This window comes from Sesamum indicum, linkage group LG1 (assembly GCF_000512975.1).
Source record: "Sesamum indicum cultivar Zhongzhi No. 13 linkage group LG1, S_indicum_v1.0, whole genome shotgun sequence".
Taxonomy (NCBI): domain Eukaryota; kingdom Viridiplantae; phylum Streptophyta; class Magnoliopsida; order Lamiales; family Pedaliaceae; genus Sesamum; species Sesamum indicum.
Window position 1 is genome coordinate 16,984,655 of NC_026145.1, and position 20,723 is coordinate 17,005,377.

Genomic DNA, 20,723 nt, shown 5'->3' on the forward strand with positions numbered 1-20,723 from the left:
AGGTAAACCACTCCTCCCCCCCCCCCCCCACCCCCCGCCCTGTTTGAAATGAAATGATAAGTAGAACGAGGCAGTTTATTACCAGTACCCGATGTCGAAAAATGTCATCAGATTGTGAAATGTGTGTATGGAGGTCATTGGAAGAAGTTTACCCCCATAGGATGCCCATTCTTCTGTGTGTATATGTGTGCAGTATAGAAACTGCATCCATGCGTGTAGTGTCCAAAAGGCCATTGTTTCACAACTTTGTAATGTCTTTGACAAGATCAGGTTATTTACTGCAGGTGTTATTGCCATGGTGGTTCATGGTATATATTGTCTACTTCTGACGGATGGAGAGCTTATTTTATTTTTTCCTACCTGGAAAACACTTACAATGTCCTAATCTTCAGTATTTCAATTTTACAGTGAAGCATATCCAGCGTTGAAACTGTATTTATGAAATGAAAGAAAGGATTTACGGGTTATATTATTCAAAGATTTTGAACAGAGTCTTATTAAATTTACTTTCTTGATATAATTGTGCCTTCTAACGTCTAGAAATTTCAAACTAAAGGAGATTTGTTGTTAATTTATGATTTAATTGTATTATATTATCTTTTAATTTAATATAATTAATAATATCTGACGCAAAGTGACGTTTTGACATTGCTACACCAATCTCTTGTAATTTCAAAAGAGCTTTTAATAGATAAGATAATTAATTAATTTTTTAAAATTTTATTTAACTGTTCAATTAATATATTTTATTTATATTTATATATATTATAACATATTTTAAAGCGTGAAAATTGTTTATTATATGAATGCAGTAACATTACGCTACATTGGCTAATATCAAATAAAAAATTTCTATAAGATTAAATTGTTACAACCTAAATTAGATAGTACTAAATTTATATGGTATTCCAGTTTTTGCTCTGTTTATCAGCTCGACTAGTTATGGGAAGACTTCAGACATGGTTTTGCAGAACAACTGTTATAATCCTATTCAATAATGTTTCTGCTGCAAAAGAAAACCCCCCTATATACATCACATTATAATAACAGACTCGTAAACCTTAAATAAATATCAAATTAAATAGCCACAATAAGCTGAAACAGAATATTAGAAGTAATTCAATAATTAAAACCTTCCAACCAAAATTACTTCAACAGTGCAAAGCGGCTATTGTAAATTGTAATATACAAGACATTTCAACAACAATGGATTTCTTATCATCTCAGGAAACTATTGCATTAGCAGCAGCCATGTGAAATTCAGAAAAACGAAGACAAGTTTTGATGAATTGATAACTACTCGCGCATCAAAGTCCAACACTAGTCACTATCACAACTTCACAACAAACTACGATTGTTGCAGACCCAAAGAAACCTATACAGAGTTCAGAAATCATATTTTGTTCTTCCACTCTTCAAAATAAGGCATAGCGTATCTGAGAGGTCAGAAGAAGACGAGAAAAAGTTCCAAGACTCCAGCATAAGTCGCTTTCTTGATCCCTTGAAATGCACTACCTGGGTCCAGAAGTCAAGCTATGTTTGGGGAAGAGATTTTTTGAGAAACCTCAACAAAGAGATAAGAACTGAATAAAATAAACCATTGAAGTATCCTTAATCTATTAAGATAGGTAAACATCTTTTTACCTTCACATCCAACGGCATGCCATGAAATTGGCCGGCGCCCTCTGGTGGTGTCCAATTATAACTGGAGCAAGGCAAGAATAGCACTGAAGCACCACCTATTTTGTCTAGAAAAGCCTCTCTTCTGGAAAACCTTCTCACATTAAAATTGGGGTTAGATCGTACAACCCACGCAAGAGCTAATTGATCTCCAAGCATTCGAGAAGCTTTCATGAATTTTGAACTGTACACTTTCAGCACTTCTTGTAAGAAAGCCTTCCCCCTGGGACAAAGGAGAACATTATTTAGGAGGAAATGGATACAGCTACCATTACAGAGATAAGCACCGCAATGTATGTTAACTACCGTCTTTTAGGAGCTGACGAAAGAGAGAAAGCAGAAGCAATCCTTTCATACCGTATCTTTCACAACATAGAAGGAGTGCTTAAGCCCATAACCATTTTCTAGGCCCAGATGCTTACTCTTTTAAATCTGTATGTTCTTGCTTTCCATCATATCTGATTAGATTTCAGACAAAGAAAATGAAAAAAAATTCACCTTTGAATTCCCTCAGCAGTGCCGCGTACTGCAATAAATCCTGAATTTAGAGGTTGCTCTTTGTTATTTCGGAAGGTGAGAGCCAGATCAAAATTTGGATAGTCAATGAATATTTGTCCCAGGTCATCTATTACTGCGATATCTGAGTCTGTAAAAATGAAATGAGTAAATTGCTCCTGCTTCTGACTCAGCTTCTCAAGCCTTGTTTCCAAGAAGGCCTGCATAAACAACATATATTGCGAATAAGAAGCAGAATCTTAGGATAACTAAAAGCAGGTTGTCTTGCTAGTTAAAGGCAAATCAGCTTCAAAGAAAAGCCTAACGAAATTTCTAGGAGATAATCCTTACAAATCATATATGATGGCTTTATCTAAAATAAAAAAGACATTAAAAAAATTAAACAAGACATTACAGCAGGAGAAGCAGGAGAGCAAATAGATAACAATATCCAGTAAATTGCTATCTTATCCCGTTATAATCAGGCTACAAAGTATAGGTAGAAGAGTTCATGTTACAAATCTTAATAGCGCATGGTAGGGAAGTACTTTAAAGTATACCATCACGGTGAATATAAAGTTAGTATTCAATGTCAATGGAACATGTGCAGACAGCTCTATGCATACAAGTCAACTATCATTTGTACCAAAATAGATAACGAGCACTCTGTAACAAAATATCTAAGACGACAAACGTAACATGAAGCTCATATAATTAGGAACTAATAACAAAAAACATGTTCCGATTTCCAACAGTTATTGTGCTCTTACAATGTAAGACCTGATTCTTTGAAGCATCAACTTGTCTCGTGAATATTCACCTTGTATTGGTTTTATGGTAACCATATCTTTCTGCAGTGGAAGCTCTGAGGCAGGATCAGTAAGAATGATAACTTTGCTTTGAGGCATGTTCACCTACACGAATTGACTAAAGCATCAATTCAGATCTGAACAGGACAAGCAAATGTTGCTCATAGAGAAGCCAAATGGTATGATTAATTCAAGAAAAAAGAATTCGTGGATTAGCATTGTTATTCATGAACTACTAGTTGATACTGTATCAAAATTGTTTTTCTTTTGGAGCCGATGAAGACCAAACGGCTAATAATCAACGGCATGAAAACCACAGTAAAATATCCAGGACCATGGTGGCTGAGGACTAAACTTTGTAATAACTAGCAAGGGTAATGGTTCAAGCACCAAGACAAATATGTTCTGAACTTAGCACCTTGGCCATCTAATCTACTGCATTCATCAATGCTTCTATAATACCTTCCCAAACAATGCCAACAGATGATACTGATTGGTTCTTGAGAAAAGTGGCAGATTTAGCTTTGCTTAAACTATACTAAACCATAAAGGGTACATTACTTTATTGATGCATGTCAAATTTGGTTCTAACCTCAAAATGTCATATTTCAGTTCTTCTCAAATTTGAAGTTATCTGATTAAGTAATTTGCATAACCTTATATTTATCTTATACAGAACCATACAATCATTAAGAAGCGAATATAGAAATGATATTTAACTGCGTTATAAAATTTTATCGACGCAGTTCATTACTTCCCATAAGATCTTTGTAGATAGCATTTCTAGGCACCATCAACAAAATTTAAGGCATATCTGAATTTGAAGTCTTCAGCTAGTGCTTATTCACAAATCTTAGGAGCATCAACATTCTCATGTATCCAAGACTAGGAATATGAACCTTGCTAACTATGCACCTACTAGCTCCTTTTGTAAAATTCTGCAATACTAAACATAGACCGAATCACTGAAATTGCCCAGAAGAGAGCAATTACTTTGTCTTGCAATGTCAAGCATGTGCAGCACTCTGACGTGCCCGCACATGACCAGGTTCATATTACGCTCAAAATAAAACGTTTTTAGATTGTATTTTGGAAAGCACGTTAACTAGATATACCTGAATGAAATTTATGAAAACATTCAAAATGGCCAACGACCTCTTCACTTTGTTGTATGAAATGTTCCCAACAGTAACCAAATCAACTGGTCTGCTCTCAACAGTAGAGTTGTAGATAGTAAACACAGTGACAAAAGCCACGGGATCTATTGAGCGAGAATTGTTACGGGACATTCCAAAATGTATCTTGTTAAGAGCCTTTATTCCTGCAAGCATTTTAGGTTTATCCATTAGTTCCCAATCACATGATTGTTACAAACTCAGGGAGAGGATTTCATGCAAAATAAGTGCATCACAGTTATGGCACTTTTCAGTTGAATCAAAATATGCAAGAAAGCAACATGTTTTACCCATAACCACAAACAAATCAGGGCTAAGAATGGAGACAACCATCCTAACATGAAACAAGATCACAGAGAACTTACACAAAATCCAGCCATATGCACAAAAGTCTCTTAACAATAGTGACTTTGAGATGAGACAGCCAATAGCATAGCGAGATTTTTGCAAATTATCAGTAAAGTTATCCAGAAGTTAACAAAATCTTTTATCCTAATTTTCGCGGGCAAATAAATATGAGTTTTATGAGGATGGGCGGATTTCAGAGTGCAGCAATAATATCAATCCGTTTAACCACTAAGTACTACTGTTTCTAACTTTCTGTTCGAAAAATACTCATTTGCACAAGCATTCACAAATGGATAAGCTAATAATCTTTTGAAGAAAAAGCCAAAAGGAATTCACAAACCTTGGCATTGCAAACGGTCAGGCAGTCCTTCACCAGCAGCAGGTCCAAGAATAAGATGATCAAATTTCTTTGGCTTTTCTTTATGTACATCCCCCAAATTAGTCTGTTGATGGAGCTCTTTAACTGAAACAAGCATCCATTTCTCTTTTCACGAAAAATTGCTGAAAACATTTAAACATAACAGTAAAGCAGAAATTCATGAAAACAAATTCAGAAAGCATTGAATATCCCACCTGAGAGCATGTGGGTTATTAAGATGACTAGAGGAAGACCTAAAAGCAACCGATTCCATCCAACACAAATTCTCTTTCCCAGCATACTCCCCCTCGAAGATATATTACTTTCTACTTTCAGACGGACGAAATTCAGTTTCTAAACACTGATTCTGACCTGCTTCTGTTACTCCCTGCAATAGCAACAACCTCCAAATCAACTTAACTCCTGTAGCCATAAATCAACAATTAAATATCACCCTTACAAGTAAAAATGAGCAGAGCTACATCAAAATCAACCACATTTTCTCGCGAAGCATTTCGGCAGCACAGGTAAATTGCCTTTAACAATTAATGTTGCACATTTAACCGCAAAAATAGAGGATTCCTTGAAAATTAATCCATAACATGCTAGTTCTGAATCAGCAGTCAAATTAAGAGGAAGGTGAGACAATTGATGGATTCAACTGTACTAACATTGCATAGAGTAAGACTTAATGCGATAACTTACCTTGAGTTTCTTTGCAGAAGCTCAGTAATCACACAAAGGTTCTCTGATCTGAGGACTTCTGCCTCAGAACCGAAAAGCGAAAGCAATTTGGGCCTACATTCATATGGGCCGATTTGAAACTATTGGGCCTTTCAGTTATCTTTCCATTCATTTTGGGCCTAGCAATTGCATCGAATATAACTAGAGACCTAATAATTATTTTTTAATAATTTTATTCTATTTATTTTTATCTGTTATCTATACTATCATAAAAAAAAAAATTCGCGAATCAATTGTTAAATATTCAAATTTTTTCTCCATATTTATTATAATTTATAATTTTAATATTTTTTTTTTGTTTTTTTCATCATCTCACAATAATTGTTTTTTAATATTCTTGAGAAAATTGCATGCGATAATAACTGTGTACCCAAAAACTATGGCCAAAAATTGCTAAAAGAACACTTTTCTTTATGTATGTGTTACACTAAATGAAAAAATTATTTATTAAATATAATTGTGATTATTATTTTTTATTTTTTAAGTTATCCTTTATTTTATATGAATAATATTTAAATAATTGTTTTTGATAACTTAGCATTCGGATTTTTTTTATTTTTAATATTAGTAAATAAAAATTTTAATTAATAAAAAGACTTACTTATTAGATTAAATCAAACTTGAAAAAAATTGAATATAATCTTTAAAATTATATGTAGTTACATTAAATTTGAAGGGAGGCGCTAGTAATTATGCCTTTAAATATTTTAGTTATTTTTGGACACTAAAGACATATAGGCAAACCTCAAGGACTCAATCGCAAATACGCATCTCAGGTATAAAACCCCTCCACTACCATCTTCCCGTTTGTCGCTCTAGGGTTGCACTCAAGTATAAGGGTTGCTCATCTAACCGAAGAACCCGCCGCCACTGCAGCACTCCGCCGAGTCCAGAAGAAGCCGCCGTCATGGGTCGTATGCACAGCAGAGGGTCTGCTTTCTCTTTATATATGTGTATTTTTGCTTTTAATGTGTGTTTTTTGTGATTGTTGAATGTTTATTTCTGGGTGTTGCAGAAAGGGTATTTCAGCATCAGCACTGCCATACAAGAGGACTCCACCTAGCTGGCTCAAGATCTCTTCTCAGGATGTACGTGATTTGGGATTCGTTCTTCTTTTCTTTTTAATCGCTTTGATTGCTACAATGAAACTTCATGCAATCCGGCATTTAGTTAAGAAGTTCTTCTAGTCGTTTATAGAACGTATGGTGCTGCCATTACTCGTTTTACTCTTCCTTATTGATTTACGAAATCTGGTTCCAATGTACCCGGATAAGTTAGCTGATATTCTTTCGTATGCTTATATGTTGTTTGGGTTTCTTATTTCATCCTGGCGTTATTATAGTAATTTGTTATTCATCCACTTAAGTTTTAGTTTGCCGAGTGGTGTGGCTAGGATTTGTTATTGCCTTAATTTTGTGATTGGGACCTGTTTTAATAGGCTAGACAAGTCTATCTTGTTGTTAATGAGGGCAATTGTTTGATTTCCTTCCATTGGCTTGAGGGTTGTTTCATTGATTCATCACTAACAATATTTTAACCTTATTTTAGGTTGAAGAGAATATTTGTAAGTTTGCAAAGAAGGGGTTGACACCCTCACAAATTGGTGTTATTCTTCGTGATTCTCATGGGATTGCCCAAGTGAAGAGTGTCACTGGCAGCAAAATTTTAAGGATTCTCAAGGCCCACGGTATGATTCCTCAACATATTGGCTCTGTTCTCCAGTCCTGGTATAATAACAGACCTGTTCGTAACTGTATTTTAATCTCTGCCCAGGACTTGCTCCTGAGATACCAGAGGATCTCTACCACCTCATTAAGAAGGCTGTTGCCATTCGGAAGCATTTGGAGAGGAACAGAAAGGACAAAGATTCCAAATTTAGGCTCATTCTTGTTGAAAGCAGAATTCACAGACTTGCTCGTTACTATAAAAAGACAAAGAAGCTTCCACCTGTCTGGAAATAGTAAGTCCATGTTTGACTCTACAGAACTCCTTTTTATTATCTCTTTTAATTTGGAGAGCTGATCACATGTTCAATATTTCCACAAGTCATCATTTGGAAGATCATGCTTGAAAAAAAAATTCAGTTGAGCTGCATGCCATTTATCTATGATTCAACTTGGTTACCAAATAAAACTGCTTGTGCAATTGTGTGGTATCTTTAACCCTTAGCATTTCCATCAAGTGTAGCCTTTCTCCTATCTTTTTCCCCTGCGTTGGTAGGTGGGGGGCATTTGAACTTTGTGGATCTTCCTCAACATTTTTTGTTGATTCTGTGCTGCTTTTTGAGCTCTTGAAAAATTTTCAGTTTGTCGCCACAAAAACTTAGATATAGTATTGCCTTGAGTTCACGGGGAAAGATTACAATATAAACTGATCTGCTCTATTTTCTTGGCAGCGAGTCAACCACCGCCAGTACTCTTGTGGCCTAAGGAGCATGTTTGGTAGAGAGACTGGATTTGTAATTTGAGTAATAGTTCAGGCAGAGAAACAGAGTTTCTGTTATTATAGGTGTCTTTGCTACTTTAGTTGTTGGCAAGGCATTGTCTTGGCAATTTTCTTTTGTATGCAACTTGTTTTATCAAATCTTGACTTGGACAATGTAAGAGCTTGCGATCTACCATTTCATTTCTCCTATAGCATGTAGTTCGTTCGACAGCTTCCTTGACATTTGATTCCATTCCATAGGATCTTCACTGAACAAAACTTTGTTCTATCTCGAGGTTCGTAATTGAAACAGCAGGAACAAACATGAAAATTTGGTTGTGAGTTATATCAATGTCCCGAATCCTGTAGTATAAAAGCCAAAAAGCTAAAAGAAGCTGACTAGTGCAATATTTTGTCGTAGGAGAAGGAACAACAGTGTCACTTTTTTCTTGCTGCTTTAGATCAAACCTACACACTTGAGAATCATGCTCGTGCACCCGCACGACATGACTTCCGGCTCGACCTGAAATTAATTCTTTGGAGTACATGAATACTGTTTTTTTGCGTTCTCTTTGGTGGGACTGGACACGACTTCTGGCTCGACCCGAAATTAATTCTTTGGAGTACATGAATACTGTTTTTTTGCGTTCTCTTTGGTGGGACTGGCCTGCTGGGACGGGGAAAGTTTAGGTCGAACTCGGAGCCATGATATTTCATCTTAAATGCTATGGTATTTCTTTTTCTGAACAATAACAAGAAACAACAATTTGTTTAGAATCCACTCAGCTAACTTACATATCAGCTCTGCAAGCAGCGACTCTTAGACGGCTGCAAAACAAAAACAAGGTGCTAATCCATAGATGGAATAAACGCAAAAGTAGAAGACCTGAAAAACTTATTGCCGCTACACGGTGAGCAGTTGAAGGATATTGCATCCATATTGCTACTACCATAAGGGCATACACACTAATATACACAGCTTATCACGGCAGGGTGATTATTCACTAATTTAAACACTTTAACCTCACAGCCAAACTAGCTTTTAACAGCAGGGCAATTACTCAATGTTGATTGTGACAACTTTCTTGGGTTTGTCCCCGGAAGACTGGGCCTGGAAACTTCGATTAAAACTCTGCATACCATGTCTCCCAGAAAGCTCTTTGAATGGATCCGGAAATCCTCCCCAAGCTGCCAGTTGACCATGGCCACCTACGATCTTTCCTTTGATTTAAAAAGATTAATAGCAAGAAGTTAGCTGAAATAGCGTAAAAAGTATAAGAGGTCTTCCAAAGAACACAAAAACAGCAATTTCTTTGAAAGGCAGCTCCAAGAGGACCATCAGCTACCTCACCTAACAAATGTAGAAATTGCCGGGATTCATGTTAAACAAAACAGGTAACCTTCATCGAATTAAGTGACCACAAATAATCAATTCCAAAATGCCAAACAAAGTTTAGACTAGAAGCACGTCCATCTTATGAAACAGGCAAACATAATTTCGCTCAAGGTGTTTACCTGATAACCACATTACTAACACGAGATAAGCCAGGAAACTGTTTGGATAACTGACAATGACCATGGGGAAAATATCACATATGATTTCACAAAACCATCAAAGCGAAAAATGCGCATGATCATTACAATTGTTGATCAATCACCAGACAAACTACAAGATTGTCACTATTAAACCAACTAGAAATTTACATTCTTGGGGTGTATCTAGGCGCAGGTAACATCACTTCACCAGAAATAACTGCAGGACTACACCCTCAACTGACCTGACTTCCCAGGAAAATCAAATCGATCACCATGCGAAAGCCTGTCTGTGTTGCCTCTCCAAGCTTGTTCAAACCCCAGAAGTTCATCTATGATATAGCATAACTTCAGCCTCTTACATAAGAGAAAATGATATATCAAACATAACCTTTTAACATTACTAACCTTCATTTAAGTTGTGTAGAGTCTGCATTGTGTTGACCTTACCATCTGAGTCAAGCTTCCTCGTAACTGAATGCCCCTGTAAGAAAAACATGAGTACAACTGTGAGAAGAACTATCCAAAAAAAAAAAAACCAATCCTTTTCCATGCTTTAACAAGAGGAACTCGAAATGACTATTTGCAGAAGTAACAAATCTAAGATCAACAAATGCAACAAGAAAGAAGCAAAACAACACTTAGGCAACAAAGCAAGTATACTGTTGACTTGTATCAAGCATAACAACTTCAACAACAAGCGGAATACATTGTCGCATCCGGGCATGCCACACCAGAAGAATGCCTGATACGAAGGGACGAACAAGAAAACATGAAACAATTGAACCCATACGCAGGAAGACCCCCAAAAGGGAAATTTTATACCCGAAAATTTGCTGAAACTATATATGGTGAATATTTGATATCCAAGGAATCAAAATTTTCTCTTTCATTACAGGAAAATATTATTAGGGAGGGGGAAACAACATCCTGCCCTTTTTAACCAATCACTTAAGAATATTTTCCAAATCTGAGATTTAAATTTTCTCAAAGACCAAGCAGAACGAGCTGGCTAATCCGCACCTTGTCCTGAATTCCTCTGGAAATCCTGTGTGTGGCTTGACCAGTTGTTCTATCAGCTTGTTTGCTCTCTTCCAGTGTTACCTAATAAGTCAAATAACACCATTAAACAACAAACTGAACAACACCGAAAGTTAAAAAAGAAAATATAAAAGTCACATACTCCGTCACTTCCTGTAGTGCGTGTAGTCGTCGCGGTGTAGTATGCTCCATTAATGCCACCATAAGTCACCCTTTGGAAGCTGGCACTCCTAGTATGTGATCGATTCCCTTCTACATTGTTATGATTGGTATTAAATGAAACTTCTCTTGCTTTGCTTTTACTCTTCCCATGGTCTGTCAGATTAGGATTACTTTAAGCAGACAAGCCCGAGCAGTATACGATAAAAGGAAAACAAGTCGATTTACCGTTGTCTTGATCCTCCGGGTGCTCAACAAGCGGGTTCTTATTCGCCCAAGTAGCATCAGTAACATCATTCTCCTGCTTCTTTTCCAGCTCTCCCTCAGCATCACTGTCTAGCTCTTCAATTACTGGCCCCTTTGATCTGTTTGCGTGCTGCAAATTATCAGCAGGAGCACCGGAGCTATACACGTCAGAACCAAACAAGCCACCGAAGGGACGAGTGAAGAAAGGGTCATCAAAAGGATCCTTCCCTCCAAAAATGCTTGGAAACGTGCTCCCACGAAAACCAAAATCACCAGAATTAACAAATGGACCACCCGAAGTAGTCGAATTCTCTCGAACTTCTCTGTCTCTCTGCATCGTGTTGCTTACGATCCCCTAACCATTTCCCAATGAATATGAGAAAAAATTATAGGATTGTCAACTAGAACGCGAAACATATTGTAAGCTAAAGAATCATAAACCACAAATATATCTGTCAGGAGAATTCATTCAAACATTTCCACAACAATCGAATCGATCAATGACGCAGGTTGAAATTCTTTTCCTCCAAGCAGTTCATTCACAGTTATAACAAAATCAAAACAGAAACATGAAAAAGCAATTGAAGAATGAAGGAAATGATGATATTCTCCAATTACCTGTTTGGCGGTTCGGGTGAAATGATGTTGAAGTTGGTTGATAATGATGATATATGGGAAAGGAAGGGCGAGAGAGAAGCAGACACGTGTTAACATACCCCGGGACGCTAGATTGTTCCCGTGATTTCTCACTTTTTATTACGTGAGATCGTTTCTGTTTCTCTTTTCTCATACATACCAACGTTCCACATTTCACTTATTTTTCTCTTCAATTTATATACTAACTATTTTTATGATTCATAATAAATTCAGCTCCATAACTCAGTTTATGGTTCATACGTTTTATGATTAATATCCAATAAATAATAATAATAATAATGTTTAGAATTTGAATTTTAGTGGAGGGTTTAATGATCCAATGTGATATTACAAATAAATATATTGTTATTTTAAAAAATAATAATTTACCTCCTTATATTTTTTTAAACTGAGGCAAGTAAATTATTTCTTTATAAAGGCAATTTGCTTTATATGTAAAGATAATTTACTTGCATCTCTCTCTTTTAGTATTAAAAAAAAAAAAGAAACGAAGAACAATAATTTTGTAACGATGCCATAAATTGATAGATCCAGAAATTCTGCTAATGAGTTCTTTTTCTCCAGAAATTTCTTGCTCCATCTCTCATTAAATTAAAAGCTCTTAATTTCTCTTTTTCAGAAAGGTTCAAAATAAGATTTCAGCTTCTTAAAATGAAAATTTTATTTTAAAAACTACCATCATTGGAATATTACTTTGACACTATTAGTTCTCAATAATTTGTCTTAAAATATTAGTATAAATTATATAATAATCGTTGTTTTTTTTTAAGTTATACTAAAAGTTTTATGGGGGAATTTGTTTTCCATTAAAACAAAACGGATAAACCCAATTCTCCTTTTTATTTTTCTGATTAATATTCTCCTAGTTTTAATATAATTTATTGAATAATTACAATAAAATTTATCATAATTACCGATTTTTATTATTTTTTAAAAAGTTACGAATACTCTTAAAATTAACTACCGTCTAATAAATAACCCCTAAAACAGGTTGTCTATGACTCTAGAATGGAGATTGACTGAGCCCCAAATCAGTTATTTGGAGCACATTACTTGAAAACCAGGATACTCAACTCAGTTGCATCTGCAGCAGTCTTGGGAACATTCTTTTAAACAGCCAAAGGAAACAACAAAGCCCCGAGACAAGAAGATTAAAAAGTCCAAGAATCACTATAATAGACTATTGTTCCTCGTCAGACGGATGCTGAGATTAATCTACATTTCTAGCGAACAAGGCTTACAAGTTTTACAACAACTTGGCCGGAAGCCACGCGACAACTAGCGTTTTGTATCCATATACACCCCAATTTCTTGTTGTAATAGAGAAATCTAAACATCACCATGCTAAGCATTCTCAGATCAGCTGCAATCCACCAAGTTTTCTGCACAATATCTACGTTTTTTCGACTGTTAATTCAGCAGATGGAACGCTGTAGTAGCGAATTAGTTGCATATTACAAAATGAATTTGAAGGGTGGGAAGATGGGTGCTTCCAGAGACCAGCAGCCTAAGCAAGATTGGATGCATTATAATTATGTCGTCATCCGGCTCAAAATTATTGAGCATCCAGGTCAGGCTTTGAAGGATATTCAAGACCCTGAAGGGCAGGAATTCGTCGTAAATCTTCTTCTGAGTAAGCTGGGATAAACCAGTACTTCTTATCCATCCCGAACACCTATTAAAGATAAGGTGACTTATAAGAGATACATGAACCAGAGAAAATAAGAATAACTAGTCTTGGCTTTAGTTCCAATTATGGTTTCCATAAGCAGAAGACAAACTATCACATTAACGAAATTATAAAAGCAGAGCAGAACAAAGGCAGCCTAATCACTGGCTGTAGCCCCACGTGGAGCAAAAATGAGGTAATTCTAGAGCTTCATGCTCTAATCTAATGCTGACCACTGAGATCATGCAATTCACAACTACGACCCTGGCTAATTTCCATCCCCACTTTCTATTGAGTTTCCATGTCTTGTTTTTCTCATGTTTTAAAAGAGGTGAATTGTAGTCAACTAATTACATGTTTTCCTCAAGTAAGAGGTAAACATTCACAAGTCATAAATAGGGGCCCATGTCTTTCAAGGCATGATGGGATGGAGAACACCAAATAGGCAAAGGAGGTTATTAACATATTAGATTCTTCTTATCTGAAAAAGACATTAAAACTACTAATGAAATTATTACTCCAACTAACAGAAGCAGTAGTTGAAACCTAAAAGTGAGCTTACCTGCTCAAAGTTTCTCCTCCGTCCAAGATCATAACGCCATTTTGGAGTAGTCTTCTTCTCATAAGCCTAAATGTAAATAAAAACATCAGCAACCACCCCCATGTCAACTAAGATTGTAACATATCTTCAGAAAAATAAGCCTTTATCAAGACTTGGATTCTTGAGCTATCCCTAGGGAAGATGAATCTCTTATCATCAATATCAAATTATGAGAACAAAAGAACATGCTCCTGACCTCGATGGTTGTGGTGTTGGCAGTCACCAGTGATATGTGCATAATCAGGAACCCCATTACGCTCAAAGCGAATGCCAAATTCAACACTGCAAAAATTAGATATATCATCAGCGGAGTATAGGAAAGAATCAGGAAGGGGAAGAGAAGTGCAGGAAACAGTACCAAAGGCAAGAAAAGTGGTTGCAAGACTTCCTGGAGTCCCAGGGATATCTCCGTCACTAAAGAATGCAATAAAATGCGGCAGTAATGATAGCGTAACAAGAGTAGTTTCGAGGAATGTGTAGAACTGCATAACAAAAAGAAAGTAAAACAGTAACCAACTCGATATTCTAATCACATGTTTAGAGATACAAAGCAGGTAAAGAGTTTAAAAAAGATGCAACTAAAACATCAACCAGGATGCAATGCAAGTTACATTTCGGAAATGCCAAGGAAAAATATCCAGCAGAAAAGTTATCTAATTAGAAGAAACCTATTTGTATCATCATGCTAATTCAAGACCCACAAAATAATTGAGATCAACAAAGCCACCTATATGACTCATACAACATGACCACATCATACCAGGAAGAGAAGAAAATACTTGTAGTTCAATGCCCCAACACAATTGACAACCCAAACACAATGATGGTCCATCTTCAGTATGCACCTCCCACCTAAGAAGGTAACCAATTACACATTACTCTTGGGAAAAGAAAAAATTACACAATCCAACAATCTCCTACAACTTGTGTATGAAGCAACTCACAAACAGAGCAGTGATGACAGCGGGGTGGTTTTAACTGGTTGCACTTTCTACAAAAACGGATTCTACCATTCTCTGAGTCAGCTTGAAATTCAGTTCCAGTCAATGGGTCACTATCTCCTCTTTCTTCATCTACGGCTGGCCGCCAATTTGGAGGCACACCACCCGGGTCCGTAAATACAACTGAAAAATAACTCCATAATAGCATCACTAACTGCAAAAGCATTAAATTTTGTCAACTATTCAGTTCCATAGCGACAAATGCTGCACGTCATTATTCCCAATTGTAGAGAGAGAACAAAATTCAATATCAAACAAATGACAGCTTTTTCAAATGCTCAATGTTTCATGACGTCAAACGAAACAAGGAATTAGAATTGGACAACAAACAGCAGGAAGAAAAAATGAGAAATAACTCTTCCACCTTTAAAAGATTTTACGCCATCCATATCATGAAAGAGCATGCTCGATTATCCCACTTTCCCAAGAACCGGGGTACATACAGAAAAGAAATTCAAAATAAAGATAGCGACAGTATTTCATGAATTACATGCCTAGGAGAAGCATTGACTTCAAATCCGACAACAAACAGTTGACCTTCAAGCGATCATCAAGCGCACCGAATAATCTTAAATACTTAACTGACCATTAATCAAACTAATTATCTTTTCTGTGAGAGAGTTCTTACACCAAACCATTTCCTTCCAAATTAAAATATTTGACACCACCAAAATCCAAACCATGGGAAATAAATCTTTCCAACATTTCACATAATAGTTCAAATTTGCATATTGGACTGCAAAATGCAGATGCTTCTCATAGAACTTCCAATATTACTGAGCTACCAACTCAAAATAACATGCAAATAACAGCTGATCTTCCAACACAACTCCATGAAAAAAATCAGAAAAGGGATATAGATTAGAAAATTGCCCAAGAAGCTATGCATAAAGTACCACGCAGATCAATCTAAAACAAATATCCACTTCCAAATAAACAAATAGGAAAGCATCTGATTTCAATACGACAAAAACCAATATAAGAACATTTGAAAATTTTCACTAGATTCCCCAAAAATGATGGCGGTATTACCAGACAATGAAACAAGACCAAAACTACGAAGGCGAGGAGCGAGTCAAGGCCGCCGGCAGCGAGCCCAGGGCCGTAACTGGTGATCACCACCGCATAATAGCTGACGCCGACGATGCCGAGAACCAACAGTATCATGATCGACCCTAGCCCCCTCAGAGCCGTGCAGAACTTGAACACGTTCCAGGCCATCACCGCTCCAGATCTATACATAATATTATCCGATTATTCAATCACAAATCCAATATCACTAAAGAAAAACAAGACCACAATTGTTATTCAATAATAATCTGAGCTTTGGAATCGACGCCTCCCCGTGCGGTGGTGGTTAGGGTTTATGGATTCCGCCTGTGGAGTATGAGTTCAGCTACGGTGGAATCCATGAGTGAAATAGAGAGAGAAAAGGGAGGGGCGATTTTAATATTTGTTCTTTCTCATGGGTAAGACTAAAATTAAATACTTTTTATTTTAACTCATCCTATTTTTATCCGCGCATTTTTGATCAATCAATTTCTGAGCCTTACCTTACTAAAAATATGCCAATATTTACATATAATAGTAAGTGTGGCATATGTACGTAATCTTTCAAAATAAATTAGAATAAAATATTTATATAAATTCTATTATTAATTTTTTATATATATTTAGATAATAAATCAATTCTAAGATTTTTGTTTAAAAAAATTAAATTAATAAATACAAAGATAATTCAGGAAAAAAAATATCATCAATATATCAGGAAAGTATATTTCAAAATGAGAGACGAAGGATTTGAAATATTTTTTAATATAATATTAATCAAGCAAATAAAAAAAATATGTATTATTAACCAAAAATTAATATTTTTAAATTCAACGATTCAAAAATAACATGATAAATTTTGTATTTATGCAAAAAGAAGAGGAATTTGTTTGATAAAAAAATCCAACAACCTCTTTGCTTATCCTTTGATTTTTGTTAGTATAGTAAGAAGTGTTGGTCAATTGTGGGAAGCTGCTAACAACTTCAAGAAGCGTGTTGGGTCCTTGCCTGTTGTGGTCATGGTCAGTGGGTGAACATCTAGAAGCCTATTAACATTTATTAAATTGAAAATTAAGTAGAAGATAATTATTTTAAATGAAAGGGCATGTACACTTTAGCTAAAAAATTTGACTTTCTTGAAAAAGGTCATAATAAATTAGGAGATTAGGTTAGTTAATTTTATCCTTTGCCGAATCAAACACGCCTTTTAGCAATTCGGTGAATTTAAGGTTTTACAGTTGAGAGAATGTGAGTTCAAATTTTGCGAATGTAGATTTAATGATTAATTTAGAAATATTGATATATAGTTGATAATAATAGTATGTTATCTGATTTTGAAATTATTTTTTTTTGGTAAATTTATTTCATCTTTATTTTAAATTAATTTTATATATTTTTATTGATGTGTTGAATATTTATTAGATGAATTATGTAAAGAAATTTTTTCGAAAAATGTAAATAAGAGTGGAGTTTCATTTTTTCCTTCATTTTTAGAAAAAAATTATATGCGTATCTCAAAATAAAAATTTGTTTAACTTTGTTTTGAATTCCGCTTTCTATTTTCCCATATTAATTTCTCATGGGCCAGCCGAGCTCCATGATGGGACATAAAATGGGCTCAAAGTGAATCCAACCCAGAGCCCAATGACAATACTTTACCAGGGCTGGCCCAATGCATCTGCTATGATTTAGGATTTAATTATTAGTTATTTTTATTTTGCCAGTACTAAGACTGATCTTGATTGAAATTAGCGACCTTCCACAACGATCCCATAGACAGCTATGTATTCTATCAATACAGTATTGGATCCTGAGGACAAGAAAGCACGTGTGGCTCGTCGGGTTCGTCCCCGACTTTAACCCTTCGACACGCAAGTTAGTAAGGTCGAATCGAATAGAAAATGTGCGATCAAAAACTAAACAAGTCAAATATAACTAAGTGCCAATTACCTCAAATAACAGTGCATCGAAGTATTTATAGGGCCCAAGTGGTTACTGTTGTTTGAGCTACGTGACCTCATCTAAGAAGCAGGCGTCCTCGATCGGACGGTCCTCAGATCTCGGGGTTTTCTTTCTCAAAATGGGTCTGGAATTGGACTATCCGATCCGTTTTCCTGGGTGCGCGGATCCTGAGCTTATAAATAGATATTTTTGGTACTTCACATTAAAATTGGGGTTTTCCCCATCAAAGACGCATCATTAATTTTTTTATGGTCCTTCATGGTACATGTATAATTATTTTTTTTGAATTATTTGGTGCACATATTTAAAAAAAAATATATATATATAGGGGGCATGTATAATTGCAATAATGCACCCTTATCCCATCTTGCCTCAGTTTATAGCTGCTGCAAAGCCTGCAATAGACTTATCCTCAAACCAAATGCATACCCCTCCATAGTGGGAGTGGGAAAGATATGGAAGAGAAGGGAAGAGTAGTGTGTGTAACAGGTGGGACTGGATTCGTGGCTTCATGGCTTATCATGAGACTTCTTCAACATGGCTACTCTGTCAACACTACTGGTAGGCCCCAATCCCATTCTTCAGGTTTGATAAATTTATATACCTGGCATGTGTATGTTAAATGCAATAATTATGGTGGCGTACAAATACCGTACAAATACCATATATATATGACATTGTGGCGTTTAATTTGGTGCAGTTTCAGGCAGCACGAGAGATATAGGCTTTCTAACGAACCTGCCGGGCGCATCGGAAAGGCTGCGTGTTTTCACGGCGGATCTTGAAAATCCAGACAGCTTTGCAGCAGCAATTGAAGGATGCGTGGGGGTGTTTCATGTCGCGCACCCACTCGACTACCGGAACGAAGAAACTGAAGAAACGATCATCGACAAGTGCATCGGAGCAACTCTAGGCATCCTGACTGCGTGCGTTGAGACGAAGAGCGTGAGGCGGGTCGTGTACACGTCTAGCGTGTCGGCGGTGATGTTCAACGACGAGGTTGAGGGAGGTGCAGTGCTTGACGAGGGCTGGTGGAGCGATGTTGATTATATTAGAAATGAGAAGTTTCATGGAGGCTCTTACTACATTTCCAAGACGCTTACTGAAAGGGCAGCTCTTGAATTTGCAGAGAAGCATTCGCTGGATCTTGTCACGGTGAACCTGACTTGGACTCATGGCCCCTTCATTTGTCCCAATTGGCCTTTGTCCGTCAACTCAGCACTGGCTATGATGATTAGTATGAATTTCTGTCCCTGTTGATTAATTACTCTAACATTGTAGGGATGTTCTAGTTCATACTGGATTTGATTGGATATAATTAATTATATGACAAATAAAATATACCTATCGTGTTGTTAGTGTACATTTCAAGAAAAGTGCCCTAGCAATAGTAAATGTATCACACTTACTCTGTGATTAATTTAATAATGATTTGGATAAGAATTTTTCTACGTTATATGCTTTTTGATATATTGAAAGTGAGATATAGTTATGATGCTCTTATGCAGGAAACGAGTATCAAATCCAATGCTTTCCAAACATGCCTTTTGTCCACATCGACGATGTTGCAAGTGCGCACATATTCCTTTTTGAGTATCCAGAAGCCAAAGGGAGATACATTTGTTGTGCTGTTGAGATCACAATAGATAAGTTATATGAATTTCTTTCTACACAATATCCTGAGAAAAAGATATCGAGTGCAGAGTAAGTTGTGATCGATTTTTCCTCTATATATATATATGTCGGAGAACATCACTCTAATTCTAAACATTCTTTTGCAGTTATTGCACTAACAAGGCAATAAAACTGGTTAGATTTTCATCAAAGAAACTATTGGATGCTGGTTTCAAGTACAAATATGGCCTGGAGGAGATGTTTGACGAAGCAATTCAATGTTGCAGACAGAAGGGCTTTCTCTGATGATTATGTTGTTCTGTATCTCTGATTATAAATAATATCGACCTCATGTGTTAATTTTTAAATAAATATTTCTAAAGATAGTAAATTTTTAAATTTTTTCTATATGATTAATTGAAAATTTATTTATTTAATTTTGTATTTTTTGTATGAGCACGAATTTGAGTTTAAACTTGAAATTTTGCCAAGCTTAACCTGTCCAATAATTAGGAAAGGTCTTGGCTTTACCCATTAAGTATTTTGTTTCTTTTTTTTGTAATAAGTTTCAGAAAATAAAATTTTAAAATGAATGAAGTAATTCTACGTGTTTTTCATAATGATATCACAATAATATATTAATATTTAAGTTATTAATAATTTTTATGATCTTTTAAACAATAAAATAATAAAAATTAACTGTTCTATTAATCTAAAGTAATGGTATCACGAGAATATATTACTAAATTTATTTTCTTTACTAAAAATATTTTATGGTATTTTGATTGATAAAAAAAATTATTTAGATTTTCAATAAGTGTAAATTTATTATTTTTTTTAAATTTAAATAATTATCTTGACTTTATTCAAATACTAAGAACCAAAATTTTAAGAACCAAGAAGATATTATTAGAATTTAATTTGGAGTTGCCATTACCGAAGTAAAAGAGCTAAAAAAAAAATCCAAAAAAATTTGCAAAATACCAATATATTATTCAAAAATTTTACAAAATTTAAGAATTTTCAGATGTGAAGTAAAATGTAGTCTTACATATTTTATAAATTTTTACATCTTATAAAATATTTCATAATTCATAAGATTGTAGAACTTATTTTTTAAAATAAGTTTTTAAAATATTTGAATAAAATTAAGATTA

The 20,723-nt window shown here is 35.4% G+C and overlaps 6 protein-coding genes across 12 annotated transcripts in view; 3 read left to right on the forward strand and 3 right to left on the reverse strand.

Moving 5' to 3' along the window:
- LOC105171224 (UDP-glucuronate 4-epimerase 3) overlaps positions 1-426 on the forward strand; it is a 3,964-nt gene extending 3,538 nt beyond the window's left edge. The window contains exon 2 of the mRNA XM_011092265.2: positions 285-426. The gene's annotated coding sequence lies outside the window, so the exon portion shown is untranslated. The remainder of the gene's footprint in view (positions 1-284) is intronic.
- Positions 1,107-5,642, reverse strand: LOC105171231. 5 transcript variants are annotated; one of them, XM_020691760.1, is made up of 8 exons: positions 5,571-5,642; positions 5,081-5,288; positions 4,848-4,970; positions 4,100-4,305; positions 2,946-3,089; positions 2,179-2,396; positions 1,645-1,903; positions 1,107-1,515 (listed from the first exon to the last, which is right to left on the reverse strand). In XM_020691760.1, the coding sequence occupies exons 2-8, from the start codon at positions 5,163-5,165 to the stop codon at positions 1,387-1,389; spliced, it is 1,164 nt and encodes a 387-aa protein (XP_020547419.1). In that variant the 5' UTR covers positions 5,166-5,288; positions 5,571-5,642; the 3' UTR covers positions 1,107-1,386. The 5 variants fall into 5 exon arrangements, with proteins under 5 accessions (XP_020547419.1, XP_011090572.1, XP_011090578.1 ...); XM_011092270.2 differs by having other exon boundaries at positions 5,081-5,253; positions 5,571-5,632; XM_011092276.2 differs by lacking the exon at positions 5,571-5,642 and adding an exon at positions 5,537-5,556 and having other exon boundaries at positions 5,081-5,253.
- Positions 6,383-8,264, forward strand: LOC105171244 (40S ribosomal protein S13). The gene is made up of 5 exons (XM_011092297.2): positions 6,383-6,539; positions 6,625-6,697; positions 7,158-7,296; positions 7,383-7,569; positions 8,005-8,264. Exons 1-5 carry the CDS (start codon positions 6,517-6,519, stop codon positions 8,036-8,038), a joined length of 456 nt encoding a protein of 151 aa, XP_011090599.1. The 5' UTR covers positions 6,383-6,516; the 3' UTR covers positions 8,039-8,264.
- On the reverse strand, positions 8,783-11,774 carry LOC105171251. 2 transcript variants are annotated; one of them, XM_011092322.2, is made up of 7 exons: positions 11,631-11,774; positions 10,995-11,367; positions 10,750-10,922; positions 10,590-10,670; positions 9,975-10,050; positions 9,812-9,898; positions 8,783-9,249 (listed from the first exon to the last, which is right to left on the reverse strand). In XM_011092322.2, exons 1-7 carry the CDS (start codon positions 11,724-11,726, stop codon positions 9,158-9,160), a joined length of 978 nt encoding a protein of 325 aa, XP_011090624.1. In that variant the 5' UTR covers positions 11,727-11,774; the 3' UTR covers positions 8,783-9,157. The 2 variants fall into 2 exon arrangements, with proteins under 2 accessions (XP_011090624.1, XP_011090610.1); XM_011092308.2 differs by having other exon boundaries at positions 8,783-9,254.
- Positions 12,821-16,403, reverse strand: LOC105171269 (probable protein S-acyltransferase 14). The gene is made up of 7 exons (XM_011092328.2): positions 15,973-16,403; positions 14,884-15,094; positions 14,700-14,791; positions 14,298-14,421; positions 14,136-14,221; positions 13,901-13,966; positions 12,821-13,344 (listed from the first exon to the last, which is right to left on the reverse strand). The coding sequence occupies exons 1-7, from the start codon at positions 16,180-16,182 to the stop codon at positions 13,225-13,227; spliced, it is 909 nt and encodes a 302-aa protein (XP_011090630.1). The 5' UTR covers positions 16,183-16,403; the 3' UTR covers positions 12,821-13,224.
- Positions 18,323-19,943, forward strand: LOC105171274 (vestitone reductase-like). Of its 2 annotated transcripts, none has more exons than XM_011092333.2 (4): positions 18,323-18,537; positions 18,653-19,189; positions 19,461-19,656; positions 19,734-19,943. In XM_011092333.2, exons 1-4 carry the CDS (start codon positions 18,408-18,410, stop codon positions 19,870-19,872), a joined length of 1,002 nt encoding a protein of 333 aa, XP_011090635.1. In that variant the 5' UTR covers positions 18,323-18,407; the 3' UTR covers positions 19,873-19,943. The 2 variants fall into 2 exon arrangements, with proteins under 2 accessions (XP_011090635.1, XP_020552088.1); XM_020696429.1 differs by having other exon boundaries at positions 18,323-18,513.

Excerpts from the sequence above, each read along its gene's own strand:
- LOC105171274 (XM_011092333.2), top strand. The coding sequence starts at position 18,408 with ATGGAAGAGAAGGGAAGAGTAGTGTGTGTAACAGGTGGGACTGGATTC. Across the intron at positions 18,538-18,652 it reads GCCCCAATCCCATTCTTCAG|TTTCAGGCAGCACGAGAGAT; the intron begins GTTTGATAAATT and ends AATTTGGTGCAG. Across the intron at positions 19,190-19,460 it reads AGCACTGGCTATGATGATTA|GAAACGAGTATCAAATCCAA; the intron begins GTATGAATTTCT and ends GCTCTTATGCAG.
- LOC105171231 (XM_020691760.1), bottom strand. The coding sequence starts at position 5,165 with ATGCTGGGAAAGAGAATTTGTGTTGGATGGAATCGGTTGCTTTTAGGT. Across the intron at positions 4,306-4,847 it reads TGACCGTTTGCAATGCCAAG|GAATAAAGGCTCTTAACAAG; the intron begins GTTTGTGAATTC and ends AAATGCTTGCAG. Across the intron at positions 1,904-2,178 it reads ACTGCTGAGGGAATTCAAAG|GGGGAAGGCTTTCTTACAAG; the intron begins GTGAATTTTTTT and ends CCTTTGTCCCAG.
- LOC105171244 (XM_011092297.2), top strand. The coding sequence starts at position 6,517 with ATGGGTCGTATGCACAGCAGAGG. Across the intron at positions 6,698-7,157 it reads TCAAGATCTCTTCTCAGGAT|GTTGAAGAGAATATTTGTAA; the intron begins GTACGTGATTTG and ends ACCTTATTTTAG. Across the intron at positions 7,297-7,382 it reads AAGGATTCTCAAGGCCCACG|GACTTGCTCCTGAGATACCA; the intron begins GTATGATTCCTC and ends ATCTCTGCCCAG.
- LOC105171251 (XM_011092308.2), bottom strand. The coding sequence starts at position 11,726 with ATGTTAACACGTGTCTGCTTCTCTCTCGCCCTTCCTTTCCCATATATC. Across the intron at positions 11,368-11,630 it reads TCACCCGAACCGCCAAACAG|GGGATCGTAAGCAACACGAT; the intron begins GTAATTGGAGAA and ends GGAAATGGTTAG. Across the intron at positions 9,899-9,974 it reads TCTACACAACTTAAATGAAG|ATGAACTTCTGGGGTTTGAA; the intron begins GTTAGTAATGTT and ends GCTATATCATAG.
- LOC105171269 (XM_011092328.2), bottom strand. The coding sequence starts at position 16,182 with ATGTATAGATCTGGAGCGGTGATGGCCTGGAACGTGTTCAAGTTCTGC. Across the intron at positions 14,422-14,699 it reads AGTATTTTCTTCTCTTCCTG|TTCTACACATTCCTCGAAAC; the intron begins GTATGATGTGGT and ends TTTGTTATGCAG. Across the intron at positions 13,967-14,135 it reads CCAACACCACAACCATCGAG|GCTTATGAGAAGAAGACTAC; the intron begins GTCAGGAGCATG and ends ATTTACATTTAG.